General features: G+C 42.2%; 1 protein-coding gene across 1 annotated transcript in view; it reads right to left on the bottom strand.

Annotated features, from left to right (window-relative positions):
• Positions 1 to 15,801: 15,801 nt before the first annotated feature.
• Positions 15,802 to 20,265, bottom strand: part of SLC41A2 (solute carrier family 41 member 2) — an 85,393-nt gene continuing 80,929 nt past the window's right edge. Inside the window, exon 10 of the mRNA XM_021687591.2 lies at positions 15,802 to 17,320. Coding sequence (XP_021543266.2) covers positions 17,135 to 17,320 — 186 coding nt within the window. The 3' untranslated portion in view covers positions 15,802 to 17,134. The remainder of the gene's footprint in view (positions 17,321 to 20,265) is intronic.

The raw sequence follows: 20,265 nt of genomic DNA, 5'->3' as shown, positions 1-20,265 counted from the left end.
CTATAGTTTTATAGTATATTTTGAAACATGGGATTGTGATGCCTCCAGTTTTGTTCTTTTTCAAGATTGCTTTGGCTACTCAGGGTCTTTTGTGGTTCCATACAAATTTTAGGGTTATTTGTTCTAGTTCTGTGCAAACGCTGTCAAACACCAAACATTTATTATCTCACAGTTTCTGTGAGTCAGACACTGGGTGCTGTTTAGCTGGGTGCCTTTAGCTAAGCTTTCTCATGACACTGCTGTCAAGCTACTGGCTGGGGCTGTGGTCTCATTCAAAAGCTCAATTGAGAGTGAGGGGACCTAGTTTCCAAGCTCACTCACATGGATTTTGGTAGGCCTTAGGATCTTGCCACCTAGGCCTCTCCACAGGGCTGTTTTAGTACATGGCAGTTGGTTTTTCCCAGGGTGAATGATCCATGAATGAGCCAGAGAGAGTGGGCACCCAAAATGGAAGCTATGCTCTTTTTATTATGTAATCTGAGAGGTGACATCCCCTTACGTTGCCATATTGTAATGATTAGAAGTGAGCCAATATGGCCAGCCTGCCCACACTCAGTGAAAGAGGATAACACAAGGACATGAATACCAAGAGGTGGGGTTCATTGAATGTCCATGTGGCAAGGCCATATGAGCAGTTTGAAAAAGAAAAAATCTGGAATACGGGGGTAAATCCAGCTAGAAAGCCATTATCAGGGAAGTACTTATTTTGGGTGTTACGCATCTTAGACAAACTTTAAAAGGACTGGAGGAACCAACTCTGGGCTGAGTCTCCAGGAACATCTTCCAGAACCATACTATGGACCTAGTCTGGTAAGGGAGCCACTGTGGCCCCTGCTGCAGATCCCAGAGAAATGTTGCCTCTGTTTCCTGCAGTACAAAATAGATGTCAGGTGTCCTGGCCATTTCCTCCTGTAACTCACTTTAGAATCAAACTTCTCAAAGGAGCATGTTCTGATTGGCAGAAGCAAAGTCTATGTCCTAGTTACAGGGAGTAGCAAAATGTGATTCTCTTAAAATGTCAATTATGGGAGGGTGCAATTAATATCATGGAAAAGGATTAAAATATAAGAAGATTGTTCAAAAGAAGTGAGGCATCAGGGTGCCTGGGTGGCTCAGTTGGTTAAGCTTCTGACTTTGGCTCAGGTCATGATCTCAGGGTCCTGGGATTGAGCCCCACTGTGGGCTCCCCACTCAGGGCAGAGTCTGCTTGTCCCTCTCCTTCTCCCTCTGCCCCCCTGCTCATGCTCTCTCTCTAATAAATTTTTAAAATGTTAAAAAAAAAAAGTGAGGCATCTATAAAGGACTATGGTCCATCACATTCTGGGAGGAATGGAGATAATTTAGCAGAAATTGTAGATCAAAAAAAAATCTAAGTGCCACAAAGAGATATGGATAGTTATTACATTCATTAAAAACTCCAAAGTGAACCAAAAGAAGCACAGAACAAGAAACCGTTTGTGATAATTAAAGACATGAATGCAGAAATTTAGAATGTAATAAATCAGGTGGAAGAACTAGATGAGAAAATCTTCCGGAATATAGAAGACAGAAAAATGGAAAATCTGAGAAGAAGAAAAAAAAAAAGACAAGAAACACATCATCTTGATCCAAAAGAGCCTACATTTAACCAAGACATCTGAGAAAGAGAAAAGAGAGAAAGTGGAAGGCATAAAATTATTTTTAAAAAGTTTTTTTTATTTCCCAGAACTAAAGGAAGATACTTGAAAGGGTCTTCTAAGTACCAAGTTCATGAAGCAAAAAAGACTCACACAGCTATGGTATCATGATATTTCAGAACACCCAGGATACATGGAAGACAATGACGATGATGAAATTGATTTTTTAAAAGGCACTAACACTTCCATACTATGTGTGAGCAGCTGCTTCACTTTATACATATTAGCTAACTAATATATCATCATCACCATCATTTTTTGGATGAAAATACTGAGAAACTTACCCTGGCCGCACAGCAAGCAGGTGGCAGACCAAGACTTCAAGCCAGCAGTCTGGCTCCATACTGTGAACTGCTGCTTTCTGTTCAGTGATGCTTAAATTCTAGACGGCAGTAGAGAAAGGTCTTCAAAGTTCTGGAGGGAAAGGATTTTAAATGTAGAATTAAAACAATCAGATATTAGGGGAGCAAAATACATTTTCAGACATGCAAAAACTCATTTTCAGACATGCAAACACCTCTAGACTTTTTTTTTTGAAAAAGTAATTTAGGGATCCACTGCAGCAAAAGGAAAAATAAATTGAAGAAAGACAATGCATAAGCCCCCAAGCACTGGGAAACTAAAAGTAAGGAAAAGTTAATCCCAGGAAAACTTTAATGCAAATCGTCCTAGAAAGAAGTCGGTGTATATGCACGTACTCAAAATGTATTAAACTGCTGGAAGATATGAACGATGGAGTAATTTTTTTTTTCTCTATCATCAAGGAAGAAGATAATTTTGAAACACCAGGGAGGGAAAACTGCACAAGAGTATTCATTCCCAAAGTAAAACAAACTAAACATATTCAGGGTTCCTTTTCAGTGACACTCAATGTTTCAGCGACATAAACAGTTCAGTATTTGATGGCATTTAAGGGAAGAGAATTGATTTGCCCTTGACTCTTGGAATCTCCCCTCGGAGAGGCATGCCTGCCATAGGACAGATTTCCTATTCTGTGCATCCAGTCAGCCTGCCCTGGTTCTTCACTAAACACTGTTTATTTAAACATAACTTTCTAAACTCTGTTTTCCCTTGTTAAAATAAAAAACAAACAGAGACCAGCCTTGAAAATTCCCTGAGCAGATGAAACCAGTTTAGTCATACAGGCAAAGCTTAATTTGGCTTATTTTGCAAGGCTAACTTGACCTGGGTTATTTATTGCCTGTGCCTCTGGAAATCATAAGCAAAACTTTAACTGCTCTCCTAGGTTGGTATGAGCTAACCACTGGCCAATTCCCTATCATTTGGGAGAATTCTAATATTGCGAACAATCACTGTGAAGAATGAACAGTCACTGTTTTCTCATTAGATGAGCTGCTTTATAACTGTATTACCCCCCGAGCCTCATTCTGTGTTTTGGTGTGTGTGCTCCCGGTTTGCAAACTGTCTTTTTAGCTCTGTACACAGTACATTTTTACTAATTACTACATCACTGATTCACCAGTTTTACTTTGGCTATTTCTAAACCTTTGATGCTGTTTAGACAAACTTTTTTTTAAAAAAGGTTTTATTCATTTATTTGACAGAGAGAGACACAGCGAGAGAGGGAACACAAGCAGGGGGAGTGGGAGAGGGAGAAGCAGGCTTCCGGCAGAGCAGGGAGCCCGATGCCGGGCTCGATCCCAGAACCCTGGGATCATGACCTGAGCAGAAGGCACACGCTTAACGACTGAGCCACCCAGGCACCCCCATTTAGACAAACCTGACAAAATAACCCCGTTAACAGTACTTGAAGAAAGAGGGAGATGTGCAGAAATATGCAGGGGTGCATACACATTGGTAAGTGAAAAACCAGTATCTAAAGATTACAGATCAAGAAACAGCAGTTTAAGCATAATACTTAAGTTTTAAAAGTAACAAATAAGAACCAGTCAGTAAAAAACCCAACCAACAAAATCAGGAGGAGGGGGTTGGAGAAGGAGGTGACGGAAGTGACTCAAACTGTACATTTTTCACGTTGGTTATTAGTAAATAATTGCTTAAAACCAAGAAATCACGAAGGCAAGGTAGAAGCGTAGTTTAAAGCCCAAGCCAGCACGGTAATTCGGTGTATATGCACATACTTGGAGTCCCAAGTGGGAGTCCCAGTGGCTTACCTATGAGCAGGGGTGCTGGGGATGGGCAGCGAGACTGTATCTCCACATTGTTTGAATTTTAATGGTTTCATTCAACATTGTTTCAATGTCGCATTGCTGAACTGTCTGACTTTCCACATGCATCCTGAAACAATCCAAAAGGGGTGATGGTCCCACTCAAGAAACCGGGGCAGTTCGGCACCCCCGGCCCACCGCGTTCAGCAGCGCTGGCCATCTTGCTCCCACTTCCAAAATTTCTTTGGGCAAGGAACTCAGTTCCCGGAGGCAGGTTTTTCCGTTTGGAGCCAGTTTACGTTCTTCCTCTTTGCCAAGCCGGAGATGATACCTGCGTCTTTGCCAGCCCGTGGATTAGGCCTGGAGAGGAGCTGCAGGGAAAATCTGCCGTTTCCGAAGAGACGCGGAAGCGAACTACAGCCCGAGGCACCTGCGCCGCAATCTCCCGCTGCTGTGTAGACGCTACCCGAACCGGCGCCGCCCTGGACGGAGGTTCTGCAGCGCCTTCCGAGTGGCCCGGGTGGCCCGAGCAGGGCCTGGCACCAGCAGCTGTAACAGCCCTCCCCAAGAGGTGTCCCGAGCTTGGAGCATGAACCAGGCGATCCCGAGAGGCCCTGGATGAAGTGGAGTGAGAGACCCCCCCAGGGACCCCTGGAAATCACTGGATGAGACTTAAGGAGGGAGCTGGAGGTGCCGATATGCAAATGGAGGGATGAGCAGGAGCCTTTTGAGTAGGTGCTGTAAACACATTGTCAACCTGAGACCTTACTTGTGCTCACAGGCTGGTGAAGTATATTTACCCCGCATCCAAACGATCACTATCATCATCATCATCATCCTCTCCTGCACAGACTCAGTCTAACAGCACCTGGGCTTTATCTCAGTTTCTTTGGGGGTACAAGCTGTTTTCCCGCCGTGTCATCCAGCGACCAGCAGCATCAGCAGCCCCTGGGAACTTTTTAGGAAGGCAAGATGTCAGGCCTCACCCCAAACCTACTGAATCAGAATCTTCACTGCAACAAAATCCCCCTGCCCCCGGCCCCCACCGCGGTGGCTGACCTGCACATGGAAGTATGAGAAGCCCTGCTCTTGAGGAGTTCTAAACCTGCCTGTCCTTTTAGAATCCCCGGATGCTCTGAAAACGTTTGGATCCCTGCTCCCCTCCCCCAGCGCAATTCAATCAGAATCTCCGGGTGTGGGACCAGGTGGCAGTGGTTTATAAAGGCTTGCCAGGTGATTCTAAATGGTCAGCTAGCATTGGAAACCTTTGCTCAAAAGTTCAATCCGGTTAGATTTCAGGAAAGCCTTTTACCACGACTGCCCTCCTCCCAGAGTCAAATATTCATCCCCTTTTCTTCTGTCTACCATGGGCTTACCTCCTTCTGGCTCCCTTTATCTCAATAAATGAGAGTTTTTGCCCAGGGATAGATGGGAGTCAGCCATGGAGGAAGATTAGAAGTGAGCTCAGCTGATAAAGTGGAGAAGGAAGAGGTCAGCCCTGACCCCAGCAAACACTTATGTCGAAGTGAAATGAGTGATAGGGAGAATTAGGAAGGTCCCTGATAGTTGGGCAGACAAGTTCATTTGAGGGTAGAGGATAGAGGAGCTGGAGAGAGGTGGAGGGGATTGGAGAGAGAGAGGATATGATGAGATTAAATTTAGTTTGATGAACTGAGTCTGCATCTGAAAATACATCTTTACCCACTTTGATTGGAACGTGGAAATGAGGGCCACTCAGGCTTTCTCAGACAACTACCTACCGAGGTGTTTCCCATACAAATCTGCTCTGGAGCCAGTAATGAAATCCAATAAAGTCTTGCTAATTACACTCTCTAATGAATTCCGAGACTACCTGCCACACAGTCCAGAGATGTATATAGTCAATCGCTATGTTAAATAACCTCAATTACTTACATATGGTATCTAATTTTGGTGTTAATTGTACCCATTAACCCACACAGAAGAGTTTTACATTTCTGCAGGATGGTTAATGTGCTGATTACTCTGAGGCCACTGACCACATTTTCCTCTGCCCTGAAATTATTCAGCCTTCTGGATAAATGACCAAGAAGTCCAAATTTCTTCCTCATGTGAAATGCTTCATAATATCTTTGAATTAAAACTCAAAATCAACTCTACCCGTGTGTCTCCATTCCAAAGGTGACTGAAGGAGGACATTTGTTATTTGAGCTAGTAGCTTCAGAAGCCAAGATCTCCTCCAGCTAATCAAGTCATCTCCATCTTTACCAGACTAAATGGGCCCCACATGTCCATATTTTTAACCCTTTACTTTTGTGGCCACCTATTTGTTAATAGACTTGAGGCACCATGTTACCTCTGATGGTGCATTCCAATGGAGGTGATTGATAGGGTTGGATCAAAGGCAGCATACTCCAATAATCCGATCAGGAGTAGGATGCAACAAAGCAACTGAAGTTGTATTTAATATATTTTGTTGCACACCAGGGCTTCAGGAGATACCAGGATATGTAACACTCATAAAACAAGTTAGAATAGATTTTGCCCAATATATGTCTGATAGAGGTTTTGGAAGTCTAGAAAGTGAAGAGCTCTTGTCCTTTGTGTTCCTGGCCATATCACTTGCTCACCTTAAAAGGGTGCAGAAAATCCTTAAGTCACTATCCTGCGACAATGACAGTCAACATAATGTTAGCACTAATGATAGTAACAGCTGGTAGCCTGGGTGTTGAGAATCAGCGTAAGGACACCCCCTGTCACAACCACTTACAGCCAAGTGAATACTGCACCAGCAAATTTCACTTGAAAACCCCATTTACAGGCACGTGGGTGGCTCAGTCGATTAAGCATATGTCTTCGGCTCAGGTCATGATCTCAGGGTCCTAGGATGGAGCCCCACATCGGGTTCCCTGCTCAGTGGGGAGCCTGCTTCTCCCTCTGCACCCCTCCCCTGCTCGTGCTCTCTCTCTCTCTCAAATAAATTAATAAAATCTTTTTAAAAACCCATTTAGAATATACTTTTGGAAGGTCAAGATTGCTTTTCTGATAGGACATATAGCTTTAAACAACAACAACAACAATACATGTTAGCTGCAGAAAATTTTAGAAATATAGAGAAGCACGAATAGAAAAGAAAATCATCTAAAAGCTCACCATAAGATAACCAATGTTATTATTTTGGTGTTTCCTTCCGATTTCTTAAAAATGTACAGTTACACATCACACATATATTTCTTACCTTTCTTCCCCACCCCCATAGTTCTCCAGCTCAAAGGCACTGTGAGTCCTTGTGGTAGCCCTTTTGCATTTCTGTCCCCAAAGCCTGTGCCTCCCCATGTCCCATCAAGTTGGGGCCTTCCCCTGATGCTTCCTGATGTTCAGCAGTCCACAGTGAGGGGGCTGCCATGGTTCACTCCAGGGAGGACAGGAGGCTAGCCTCTCCAGTGACCCTTTCCCTGAAGCAGGTATACCCTCCCCCAGAGAAGATTGGAAGTTCTTTAATAAAGGATTCAACAGTTGCTACAAAGTCATACTTAATTGGGCAGAGAGGAGGAAGCTGATTAGCAGCATGCCTGGCTTCCTATACTTGTGCTTTATCACTCTCGACTTCTGCACTAGGGCCGTGAGGTGCCCAGGCCCCACAGCTGACTCGCTAAATAGGGTGGGGGTAGAGGCACTGGGGTGACTGGAACGTGCCGCAGTGAGAAGTCCTGGCAAGGTCTTCCGGGCTGTGCCACGTGGACTTCATTCACCGAATTCTTCCCACTTCTCCCTTCTCCCCTTGGTTTCTCCAGCCTCCTCCTTTTCCCTGGAGCCCACTGCCTCTCATCCCCGGAGAAATAACCCGCTAAGTCCTGCCCCTCTTGCAAATTTCACAGCTTGGGCGCTCCCTTCCCGGTGCTGTTCTCCTTGCAGTTTCTGTTGGCTCCATCAGGGGCAGCAGTGAGCACGGGGCTCATGGGTGGCTGGTGCCAGCTCGTGGGGGCTGAGATGGAGACCCTGGGGATTACAGTGGAGTTCTGATTTGTTTTCCTAAAATAAGACCTGAAATTATAAAACTGACCTTTGCGAGGATTCGTTTCCTTCCCGAGGTATGGACTTCTCTTTGCCCGCGTTGTATTCATTTCCTTGCATTAAGCGAGCAGGAAAATTGATAAACCCAAGTGGCTTTTTGTTTGTTTGTTTCTCCCCAGTCCCTGGGTGAGGGGTGGTGGAAGACAGTCCACGATAAATGAGATCAACCTGCATATGTCCTGATCTTTTTCACTTACGTTGTGAGAATTTCCCCCGTGTCATTAAATGTTTTTGGAAAATATGATTGTATTTATACATAAAATATATGTATTTAACATATATTTAGCAAACTGTGTACCATAATTTTTTTTAACTATTCCTCTGTTGGTGGACATTTAGTTTGCAGTTTTCATTGTTATCAAAACCTGCTGAGTTTCCTCATATGTAAACCCTTGGCCCTCTCACGGATCATCTGCCATGGACCACAAGAGCCTCATTTCATCTTTTGGATTCTCCTCGGCACTGAGAGCAGAAGCGCCTTCACATCTGGCACTTAATAAAAACTCGTTAACTTCACTCGCGGTCTAGATCAGCTTTCACTGGGGCCTAGAAAACCTATCTCTTTAATATTAAGCTATATGAAATCACAAGATTATGCGAAACCCAATTAGTAGCTATCATGAGCTATTCACTCTATAAACAGGCATCTCACGTTTTGTCATATTCAACTTCTGACATGCTATTAGCAGAAACCATTAAGGCACTAGAGAATCAAACACAAGTAATTTTTAAAAACCGCTTTGCAATGAATGTATCATGAATATTCATAGCGACAGCAAGGAAGTCCTCTATTCAAATGATGTCCTTTCAAGAGAAACTGTTTAACAAATCCTAGGCAGTGGTAGGCGTAAGCTACCTTCCTGGTGCTCCTGGATCACGTCCACCACCTAATGCAAATCATAGTGTCAGGTCCAGATTTGACGATCGGGTCTGAACTGCACACAAGTGCACGCGCACACACTCACACTGCGTGCATGACGAGGGTAATGCTCTCAGCTAATATGAGAATCAACTGTTGATTACCAAGAAAAGTAGAACCAAGACGAAGGAGACCCATGTCCACACCAAAGCTACCCGACTACTGCCTTTGGGAGAGAAAAACTTCTGGAAATCACCTTTAAAGCCTTTAGTTCTACCATCACAATGAGGCAGGTTCAACCCAGGTGTGACTTAACTTTCTGCCCAACCCTGGGCTCAGAGTCGTTCATGGGATACAGATTAACTTAACCAAAATGTAGACTGAACCCATTTACAGGCATACCTTTAGTGCGCTTCGTTTTTTTTGAGCTTCACAGATATTGTGTGTTTTTACCAATTGAAGGTCTGTGGCGCCCGGGGTCGAGTGAGGCTACCGGCACCATTTTTCCCACGGCATTCACTCACTTCCTGCCCCTCTGTCACATTTTGGTAATTCTTGTCATATTTCAAACTTTTATTATTCTATTTCAATGCCTGCAATCTCATGATAAACTTTTAAGAGATGAGGAGTTGCTTCTTATGGATGAGCAAAGAAAGTGGCTGCTTGAGATGGAGTCTATTCCCGGTGAAGATGCTGTAGACCTTTGAAATGACAACACAGGATGGAGAATATTACCTAAATGTAGTTGACGAAGCACTGGCAGGTTTGAGAGGCTTGACTCCGATTTTGAAAGAAGTCCTACTGTGGGTAAAATGCTATCAAACAGTACCGTGTGCTACAGAGAAATCATTTGTAAATGGAAGAGTCAGTCGATGTGACAAACGTCATTGTTGTCTTATTTTTAGGAGATTGCCACAGCCACCCCCACCTTCAGCAGCCAGCACCCTGCCCAGTCAGCAGTCATCAATGTGGAGGCAAGATCCTCCACCAGCAAAAAGATTAAGAATTGCTGAAAGCTCAGATGTTGGTTATCGCTTTTTGGCAATACAATATTTTTCAATTAAGGTATATACATTGCTTTTTAAAAAAAATTATTTGAGAGAGAGAGAGAGAGCGGGGGGGGGGGAGGAGCAGAGGGAGAGGGACAGGCAGACCCCATGGCCAGTGTGGAGCCCGACAAGGTATTGGATCTCACTACCCTGAGATCATGACCTGAGCCGAAACCAAGAGTTGTACGCTTAACCAACTGAGCCACCCAGGCGCCCCTATACATTTTTTTTAAGACATAATGCTATTGCAGACTTAATAGGGTATAGTATAGTGTAAACATAACTTCTATAGACACTAGAAACAAAAAACCTCATTTGACTCGCTTTATTGCAATATTTGCTTTATTGCTGTGGTCCCGAACCCAACCTGCAGGGCCTCTGAGGTGCACAGTACAGGTGTTGTGGCCTCTGTCCCCTCATACCCGTGATTTAATGCTGTGGACAGCTCTTCCCCTTCTGCCACATCATCTTGTCCCCCGGAGATACTGGCTTCCAACGACTTTCTCAAAGGTTGTTACTGGGCTTTGCTGATGGTAGCCCCGGACACTAGTCTCATCGCAGGTGCACGGGAAAATATGAGCAATAATGTGTTCTCACGTTAAATTTACCATTTGGGATTTTAGAGCATAAATGTAGAACACATCTTTCAACCGTGTCTTCTCTTGAGCTTTTAGACTGTAGTTATTGCATTTGAGATGTGATTTCTCTCCATGTTGACCACACCCAAAGATTCAAACTCTGGTCAGGCTCCTGAAACTTCTCCTGGGTCAATCTGTGCACTTCCTTATCAAATCCGGGTTTAGCAAGAACCCTGCTAAGTCATTTTAACCAGAACCCTCCACCTTTGATATCTGATCAAATCTTGATATCTGATTGGGCCCCTCGTCCTCCACCACACCCCAGGTGATGATGTCTGATCATCTCCATCTCCCTTCCGCAAGAATCCTGTTAGGTTCACTAAGACAGAATGCCCCTCACCCCTGATGTTTCCTCTCAGTAATTTTCCATCCACTGACCCCCACTTGCCCATGTTGTTTTCAGAGTTGAGCCCCATCTCTCTCCCCCACTATAATATCCCATGGCAGGTCCCTGAATAAGGTTAGCCTTACCATCATTAACAAGTGTCATTGAATATTTCTTTAACAGTGCCTGCCTTCCACACACTGTGACCAGTGGGAAGGCTAGGTGAGGGTCCAGAAGCAGGTTGAGAAGAATGGTACCATCCACATGATGAATGGCTGTTCCTTGTCCAGTACAATTTAAGACTGACCTGGGAGAGCATGGCATCATCAACTGGAGGCAAGACAGGACATCAATTGGAAGGGTCAGTTGTGGGGCAGTGGTCTTGAAAGCCATCAGTGGAGAAAGGAGCAGCCACCCCTAGAGGGCTGCATGACAAGTGGCACAGAGCCTGCAAGAAGTTAGGGAGATTTTCCTGGGTGCAAGCGGTGAGGGCACACAGGGTAAAGGACACCTGCCACCACCCTGTCACCCTTCAATGTTCTAGGCCAGAGGTGATGCCATGGTCAGAATGCTGACAAGAGATCTGAGGCTCAAGTCCAAGGGTTAGCTGTCAGCCAATTGTCAGTGGCTCAGGGCTCTGAACTTGTCCTCTGATGTGTCAGTCGCTCCAAATCAATATGTCAGCACCATTCCTGCAGCCCACTGTCATTCTGGCCAGTGAGAGTGATTGGCCCACCACGTTGCCTTCTTGGAACTGGGGCTAGCCCTAGAGCCTTGGGACTACCCCATAAGTAGATTGTCTGACTTCCTGGGGGCATCTAGTTGACCCCATATAAGGGGCTCTCCCTGAACAGAAGAAATGGGAACTGGGGCACATTCTCATCCCTTGTTGATCCCAGGCATTGGGCAGTGATTTACAAAGCTGTGAGGTGCTTCCGGCAACTAGAGCCCATATAGGACTAGTTTCAGGTTGGGCTGCTCTGCCTGGATGACATAGCTGATCCTGGCTAGTCCCAGGTACCTGAGGGAGACTTAGAAATAAAATTTGAGGAATGCACTCTAACGCAGGGTGGGTCAACTTTTTTGTGTGTATAAAAGGTCAGAGAGTAAATACTTTAGGCTTTGCAGGCTATATGGTCTCATTCATAGCTACTCAATTCTGCTGCTGTAGAGGGAAAGCAGCCAGACACAGTATGTAAACAAATGGGCATGGCTACGTTCTAATAAAACTTTATTTATAAAAACAGGCAGTGACTTGGACGTGGCCTGCTGGCCAGTTTCCCAACCACTGTATGTGGCAGAGGGCCCAGGGCAGGGGCCTCACTTGCCTGGGTCTAATGATGGTAATAGTGGGACTACAGGATCAAATGATAAGTGTGTCTGTAATTTTGGTAGATATGGGCCAGATTCCCCTCTACAGAGCTGTTATCAATTTGTCATGGTAAATTTATCATTTACCACCAGGATTTACTACAGCCTAGCCAAGAGAATGTTTTATTAGATTTTGAATTTTTGTCAATTTGATAGGTGAGAAATGCTATCTCAGTGTGTGGTTTTAAGATTTATTATTTGAGAGAGAGAGAGAAAGAGAGCAAGAGGCAGTGCAGAGGGAGAGAATCCTCAAGCAGACTCCCTGCTGAGCGTGGAGCCTGATGCTGGGCTCCATTCCAGGGCTCTGGGATCACGAAATCAAGAGTTGGTAGCTCAACCAACTGAGCCACCCAGGTGCCCCCTCAGTATGATTTTATTTTTTTTTTATTTTTAAACTTTATTTTTTATTTTTATAAAATTTTATTTATTTGACAGAGAGAGAGACAGCACAAGCAGGGGGAGCAGGAGAGGGCTGAGGGAGAAGCAGACTGCCCTGCTGAGCAGGAAGCCTGACACGGGGCTTGATCCCAGGACCCTGGGATCATGACCTGAGCTGAAGGCAGACACTTGAAGACTGAGCCACCCAGGCACCTCTCAGTGTGATTTTAATTAGCATTTCTTTTAGTTTGATATTGAGCATCTATTTGGTTTCTTAATGAATTATGTCTTTGGCTATTTTACTATTGGATTGTTGGTCTCTTTCTTCTGGTTTATAGAAGCTCTTTATATGTATTAAGGAGATTAGCCCTTAACGTTTATTCTGTGGTTGTTTGATACGGTGGTCTATATGCGTCAGTCAGGTTAAGTGGTTGCTAGTGTTGTTCAAATATTTGAGATACCTCAGAGTGGTTCAAGTGGGGTTGTCCAGCAGGCATGTGGACGTAGAGGTCTGGAACGCAGGTGAGGGGCCTGGGCTGGAGAAATAAATTTGGGAATAATCGCTACAGATGGCATTTGAAACAATGGGTGAATGTGGTCACCTAGAAAGAGTAGATAAAGAGGTCATCAAAACTGAGCTATAGGCCATTCCGAAATGTAGAGATTGAGGAGGAACCACCAGCAAGACAGACAAACCAGCAAGACAGACACGGGGCTTTCAGTGATGCAGAAAAGAAAGCAAAAGGCAAAGGGGGTTTTTTGGGAAGCTAAATGAAGAAAGCATTTCAAGGAGAAAAGAGACCTTCAAATACTTGTAGAGACCGAATAAGGTAAGAATTCTGACAACTGATCACTGGATTTGGCAACACAGAGACTCTTGGTGACCTTGACAAATATACTTTCAGTACAGTGTTAGAGACAAAGGCCTGATCTTCAGAGAGTGAAGTGATTAAGAGAAATACAGTAGGCTGCTGGGCAGTGGGGGTTAACCTGATGCCTGAGGTGATAAATTCAAAGATCTGTCCGAGCAGTCCTGTGTCTTTTTTTTTTTTTTTTAAAGATTTTTTATTTATTTATTTGACAGAGAGAGACACAGCGAGAGAGGGAACACAAGCAGGGGGAGTGGGAGAGGGAGAAGCAGGCTTCCCGCGGAGCAGAGAGCCCGACGCGGGGCTTGATCCCAGGACTCTGGGATCATGACCTGAGCCGAAGGCAGACGCTTAACGACTGAGCCACCCAGGCACCCCAGTCCTGTGTCTTTCGTGAGCCATATTTAGCTGCTCGAGCACCGGCAAAGCAGGGGCTGTGTTTAACCAGAGCTCTCTGGTGAGTCTGAAGGAGGCAGCTGAGGATGCGTGGACTAATGGACCTAGGAATCGAAGCTGAAAATGAGAGGAGTGCTCAACAGTGAAGAAGTGCTAAAGCAATGGTTTAGAGGTGGAGGTATGGTCAGAGCCTGGTTTATTATACTCATCAATACAACAAATATCCATAGATCATTCCATTCTCTTCTATGTGAGTTCCACACAGGCTTGATGCCCACCTAGTTTATCAAGAAGCACAACAAGGCTGTATTTCTTACATTTTATTCTTATTTGAGCTTACAACAATTTGAAGATAGCAGATGCCCATTATAAATGGGTATACAATACCATAGATACATTATAAGGCAAGGAAGCCCAATTACTGAAAGACTTCTTAAAATGTATTTCATTTGGCTACATCACTGATAGTGCATGATGAGGAACTTTTGATGTCTCCCAGAAGAGACATTACCGTAAAGTCTCCATTTTATCAGCTTCTAAACTGTATTTTTTAAAGGAAAAAAAAATGGTTAGTGAGCAAGAATAAAAATATGGTTTTAAAAAGATGATCTCTATATAAATAAAGTGTCTGATAAATTAGTGAAAGGAAGAAGTTTGGAGAGGAGTTTTTATGTTGTATAAAAATAAATACTGTCAATTTACATTATATAAGACTGATAATAAATTATGTCATGGGTAAATAAGTCATCTTATTAGTTGCATACTTATGTAAAGGCTTTCAGAAAACCAGTAAAAAAAATTTTTTAAAGGAATATATATCCCTTTTATAAATTAATTGAGCTAATTGGTAACTGATTTTTCCATGTCTTTATTTTTCCCTATGACATGCCTTTTAGACATTTGGTTGCTGTAACCAAGGTTGGGTAGCAAAAGAGAAAGGAGACGGAACTCAAATCAGCCATGCTAGTTACTTATTATCATCTGTGGAAAATATTAAATCGGGGAAGGTGGTGGCCACTCAATGTTCAATGAAATCAGGCATTATTCTTTATTCTGAAGTCTTCATTTATCTGTGTTTTCCTTGGTCTTAGAACATGAATAATTCAGAGTTGGCTATACTTATCGTTAAGATAGATTAGATGGAGGTTTCCCTGTCTGAACCCTAAAAGATGTAGCAATATTCTATTCTACTTTAGAAAACCATGATGCTCCAGCCTATTTCCTGTCAGTTAATTAGTTAGGTACTCTTGGTACACCGGGGGGTCCTAGAAAGAGTAACTGGCTCAGGAGACCAGAGACCGAGATTTTAGTCACGATTTGGGCACTTCACACCCAGGCAATGTTAGAAGTGTAACTTCTCTGCGATTCAGTTTCTTCTGCTGCAAAATACAGATAAGAATATCTCCCTGATCTATTTCACAGGTACTGTTGTGAGTACTATATAATAGAGTGTATTTGAGTGTGTTTCAAAATATGTAATGCACTAAAGATGACGGTAAATGCTTTAAAAATGTAGTTTGCTGGGCACTTTTTTATGTTATAAATCAAGATAGAAATCTATCGGCAAATAGAAATGCTTATGAATCATACAGCCCAAATTTAAATAAGTAATTTACAAATGCTTTATAATAAAATTAAAGAAATTATTTATGGATTTTTTTAAATAAAAAAATCTTTGCAGCTAAATATTCATTGACTTAATCGTTCTTTCTTTTAAAAGAATGTTCACTATTTGACATTATAACTCTCCAAAGGAGAAAGTCTATAATTAGTTCAGTTCTCTGCCTTGGAAGATTCATTATAAGGCAGAAGAGTGGAATAATTAAAGTTTTAAAATAAGCAAAAATATATAACTCTACACCACAGTCCCCTTATTTTAAAGAGTGTAAGAGGAATACTTCCCCAATATGTTTATAAACAATGTACTATTTATAGAATGTTAACACTAACTCACAACTTACACCATAATGATCAACCTTAATGTACCTTTTTCCCCTTACAGTTTGATTATTAGATATGTGATGATCTTGAGAGATTCTACTCCATTTTTTAATGAACTATACGTGATATAAAAATGCTTAACTATTGAATAACTAAAGCATTGGTCAAGTTTTGGAATATAGGTCAGAGTTTTAGAAAAATATATTGGAAACATAGCAGTGTATATGATAGAGTCCCATGTAGAAATAGGCCTGTGCAAATAGGTGATATGCACAGACGTGACCAATCATTGAAGTAACCCACCAACTTCTCTTTTAAAATGGTAAGCCTACAAGTTCCAAGAGACTTCTTCAAAAGAGCAAATGAATCACTTGTTCATTCGAAATCTCGTAATATAATCATGGTGATATTAAATGGTAGTTTTTTTTATAAGAAAAAACCATTCATTATAATATAGGTAATAAATAGTAAATCCTGGAGAGTAGCAAAATCTGTGGACCAAATGACAAAAACATATCAGTAAAATGTGTTTAAGAATAACTATATAATGCTAATATTTCAATAGCACTATGATCTTTGCTATCAACAATCCAAGATTTACCTCTCCATCCAACACTTCTCTCTCTGCCTTCTCTCTGTTCTCTCTCTCTCTCTCACACACACACACAAACACACACAATTTCTCACACCATCTTGTCCCTACAAATGCGGCCCAGCTTATCTTCTGGTTTTGACTATTCAGTCTTCTTAAAAAGATCAAAATTCTTTCAACAAATCAATGATCAAAAATGACCCACTGCTTTCTTTAAAGATCTCTCAAGGTCATTCTGTTTATAAAGGGTAGCCTGCCAAGACCTTCCAGAGCTGAAATTAAATTCGCACTGGCACAGGGAAAGGTAAGTTTATCTTATGCTCAGCAGAACATATTTAAGTCAGGTTGGGAGCTAGTCGCAGATCATTTATCCTCAGCTAGCAGGGAGGTGGGCATAGTTAAAACTATTAAAGGCTTGGTTTTGGTCCCTTTCATCTTATAGCAGGATTTGTAGGACAATACATCTGTGAGATAAGACAGGCTAAAGTAGAACTTGGTTTTCTCGAACCTGGCATTATAAATTAAACAATAATAAAGTACATTTCTGCTACATCAGTGGTTTTTAAATTATTCACTGTAAACATCCTATAGTCTTCCCTATTTAATTTCAGAGCTTGAGCCTGTGTCTACATCTATGTCAAATTACCATTTATTCTATGAAAAGCAGCACAAATACTGTTCATTCTGATTTTAACACAAATTCCTTACAAAAATGTTAAGGCCATTTAATTGAATCAGGGCCAACTGAAGATTACCCTGGTAGAAGTCAAACTACTGATTTAAGATTTTTGAAAAAGAGTCATAAGTGGTTGTCTTTTGTTTTCCTCCTTGGGACTTGAGAACAGTTTGTAGGATTTATTAGTCTCCAACGTCCCCATCTCGATCTCCAATAAGCCAAAGAAAATGAAAACTTAAGGCTAACAGAGCTGTCCCAAGCAGGTCACCCAATGCCGTCAGATAGGGGATGGAGAAGCTATCCGGGTCCTTCCCTTTCCTCCAGAAGTGATGGACCATCCAGTCAGCAATCCACAGCAAGGTAAACACCTAGAAAACACCAGAGATTACTTCTGGGGCTTGGACACTCCTAGCCCAGTAAACATAAGGCCCACTGGGCCATAAGTCTATGCCATAGCTTTCTGAAAGGAAGAGCATGTGTCAAAGTCAAGAACCACGCTTGAAAAGAAGAAATATTTAACTGGCAGGAACCTTTTCTTCTCACAAGAAAAAATGCCATGTATCTCCGCAATTAATAATGTTTTTCTTCAACTTTTTACATATACCGTCTCATTTTCTTCAAGCTTCCCCCAAATCCCAATAAGCCTTATATTGTACAGTTGCCAAACCAGTTTGTTTCAACTTCTTTCTATATGATAAACCTGTGAAGAAGGAAGACATATAAAGAAGGAAATTAAAATTAAAATAAGGAGTAACATTCTCCTATTGCAGTTGCATCAAATGAAATAAAGATGGGGAACCGACCATTCACTTACTAATTATAAGGCCATCGGTGGCCTGTCAAGGGACATGTCAGTCAATGGTAAGAACAATAACCAGAAGGGAGGTGCAGTGAAGAATGACCTATCTCCACAGATGCACAGATATAGACATAGAGTCAAAATATTTTAAAGGGCAATTCAAATACTAAGGTGATAGATGTAAGTATTTTCTAGGCTATCAGGAATATGAAGACCATGGTAATGCTTTTGAACTTGGCGATCAGATAAATATTTTTCTTTGAATCCTCTAATATTTTCTCTTTGATCCTCTTAATTCCCAAACTCCTTTAGTATTAAAAAGGAATTTGGGATTAGAGAGGTCACTGTTCCCTGGTTCTGGACAAGTTGGCAGGAACAGCGGCGTGGCTGTGAGCACTTCTCCATCACCTACTCGCCGACTGCAGGCAAGTCACTTAACCTCTCAGATTCTGTTTCTCTGAGTGAACATTAGAGATAATAATGACACCTACCTTCATGAGAATGTCGCGAGGATAAAATAATAGGCTAAATCATCAGTCACTGGCACACAATAAGCTTTCACTGGATGTCTGCTACTAGTAGATCTTAAGAGCATCATTGTCGTGACAGTTTGTGGCCCCCCAGACAGTGAGAGCACTTGGTGTGTGCAGGAGGAAGCCCACCCCCGGTCCAGGGTCTACACCAACGGGCTGCTATCTTTTGTTGTTCCAACACGTTGGCCATGGAGGTGAGGTGTCTGCCTCGAGTTCTAAACTTCTGTGTGCTATGGTTTAGCTCTGACACCTTCACCAGAGAGGAGACTGACTTGTCTAAACAGAGAGACAGACATGTATCCATGCCAAAGGAGTGAACTTTAGATGTCTCTGGACATCTGTCAGAGAGAGAAGCTGTGTCTTAAGCCCCATTTTCCTTTGCGTGAGTCTGTTTCTTTTTAGTGTTTCCCTGGCAAAGACTGTTTTGGGATCAAAGAAAGTTTCATCAGGACAACCTGTGTTATGTGAAGAAGCATGCAATATTAGACATAATTGTAATAATAATGGTAAGATGTGGATTTGATTTCCATTTATCAGCTATATGACTTTGGGCAAGCTTCTTACCACTCTGAGCCTAAATTCTCTCATTTGAAGAAAACCCAAGAGGGCCTCATGTCTGCCATACTGACTTTGAGATAATTCATAAGAGCCTCGGTCTGGAGGCAGAAAGAGAAAAGTAATAAAGCAGCATGAACTCAGGTTACATCAATAAAAGCATAATGTACAGACCACGAAAGAGAGTCATCCACTGGGCCCTGGGTGGGCCAGGCCACATCCGGGTAGTGTGTTCTGTTCCAGATGCCTATTTCCATAGGAACTCGCTCCCCCCTGCATCTTCAGTGTCTTGCAAAGTGACTGGCTCACAAAGCAGGCACTCGCTATTTGACTGAATCCATGAGAATCAGTGGGACTCAAAGAGTATCCCATGAGAACAAGAACTATTTGTCCTGTGCAGGGAGGGCGGGGGATGTAAACTTAAGAAGGTTATGGCATTAAGAAGGAGACATTAGTTTATAACACGCAGTTTCAGAGGGTAGTTTTAGGCTGTGGGAGAAAAGTTATCAAGAGACAGAACTGTTTTCAAAAAAAAAATTGGGGTTGCCTATAAATAGAACAAGTTCTGCAGTAAACTCTATATTCCTGGAATAGATGGAGGTTCAATAAAAAAACATGCTGATGAGTGAGTAATGTGTACAGGAGGAAACAATAGTTTGGAGGGGATAAGGTAGCTAATTTCTATGGGATTGGCAAGAAATAGAAATAAATCTATATTATATATGTATTATATATTTATACAGGGTACAGTTCATATATATTTACATACATAAATTCATATAAAATATAGTATCTATCATACATATATGATATGTATACAATTTATGAATTCCTTGTTTAACATCTGCATTGAATGGGTTAGATTCATCTAGAACAGGAGTTGGTAAAGTACAGGCCATGGGCCAAATGCAACCTGCTGCCTGTTTTTATAAATAAAATTTTATTGGAACTCCACTCTACCCATTCATTTACTTCCTGTCTACTTAGTCCATAATTTAATCCTCACAACATTCTCATGAAATAGGCACTCTTATTATCCCCAGTGTTCATTTGGAGCAGTCAAGTCAGAGAGGTTAAGTGACGTGCTTGGCACTACAATGACAGAACCATGTAGTTGTGACAAAGACCATATGGTCCACAAAACCAAGATACTTACTCTCTGGCCCTTTACAGAAAAAGGTGTGCTGACCCCTACTCAGGAGACAAATGCTTATTCATACAGAAAGAAATAAAACAGCATCCGTACCTCATATCCCAAAATAAATTCTAGATAAGACTCAAGTACAAAAAGCAATACTTGAGAAATTTTATAAGACAGTGTCTTACGACCTTGATGTGGAGAATGATTTCATAAGTAAAATGCATAACATATTAGTTTATATTAAAGATTTCCATGGTTCAATAAACACCATAAATAAAGTTAGAA

This window comes from Neomonachus schauinslandi, chromosome 5, assembly GCF_002201575.2.
Source record: "Neomonachus schauinslandi chromosome 5, ASM220157v2, whole genome shotgun sequence".
Classification (NCBI taxonomy): Eukaryota; Metazoa; Chordata; class Mammalia; order Carnivora; family Phocidae; genus Neomonachus; species Neomonachus schauinslandi.
This window is presented reverse-complemented; position numbering and strand designations above follow the sequence as displayed.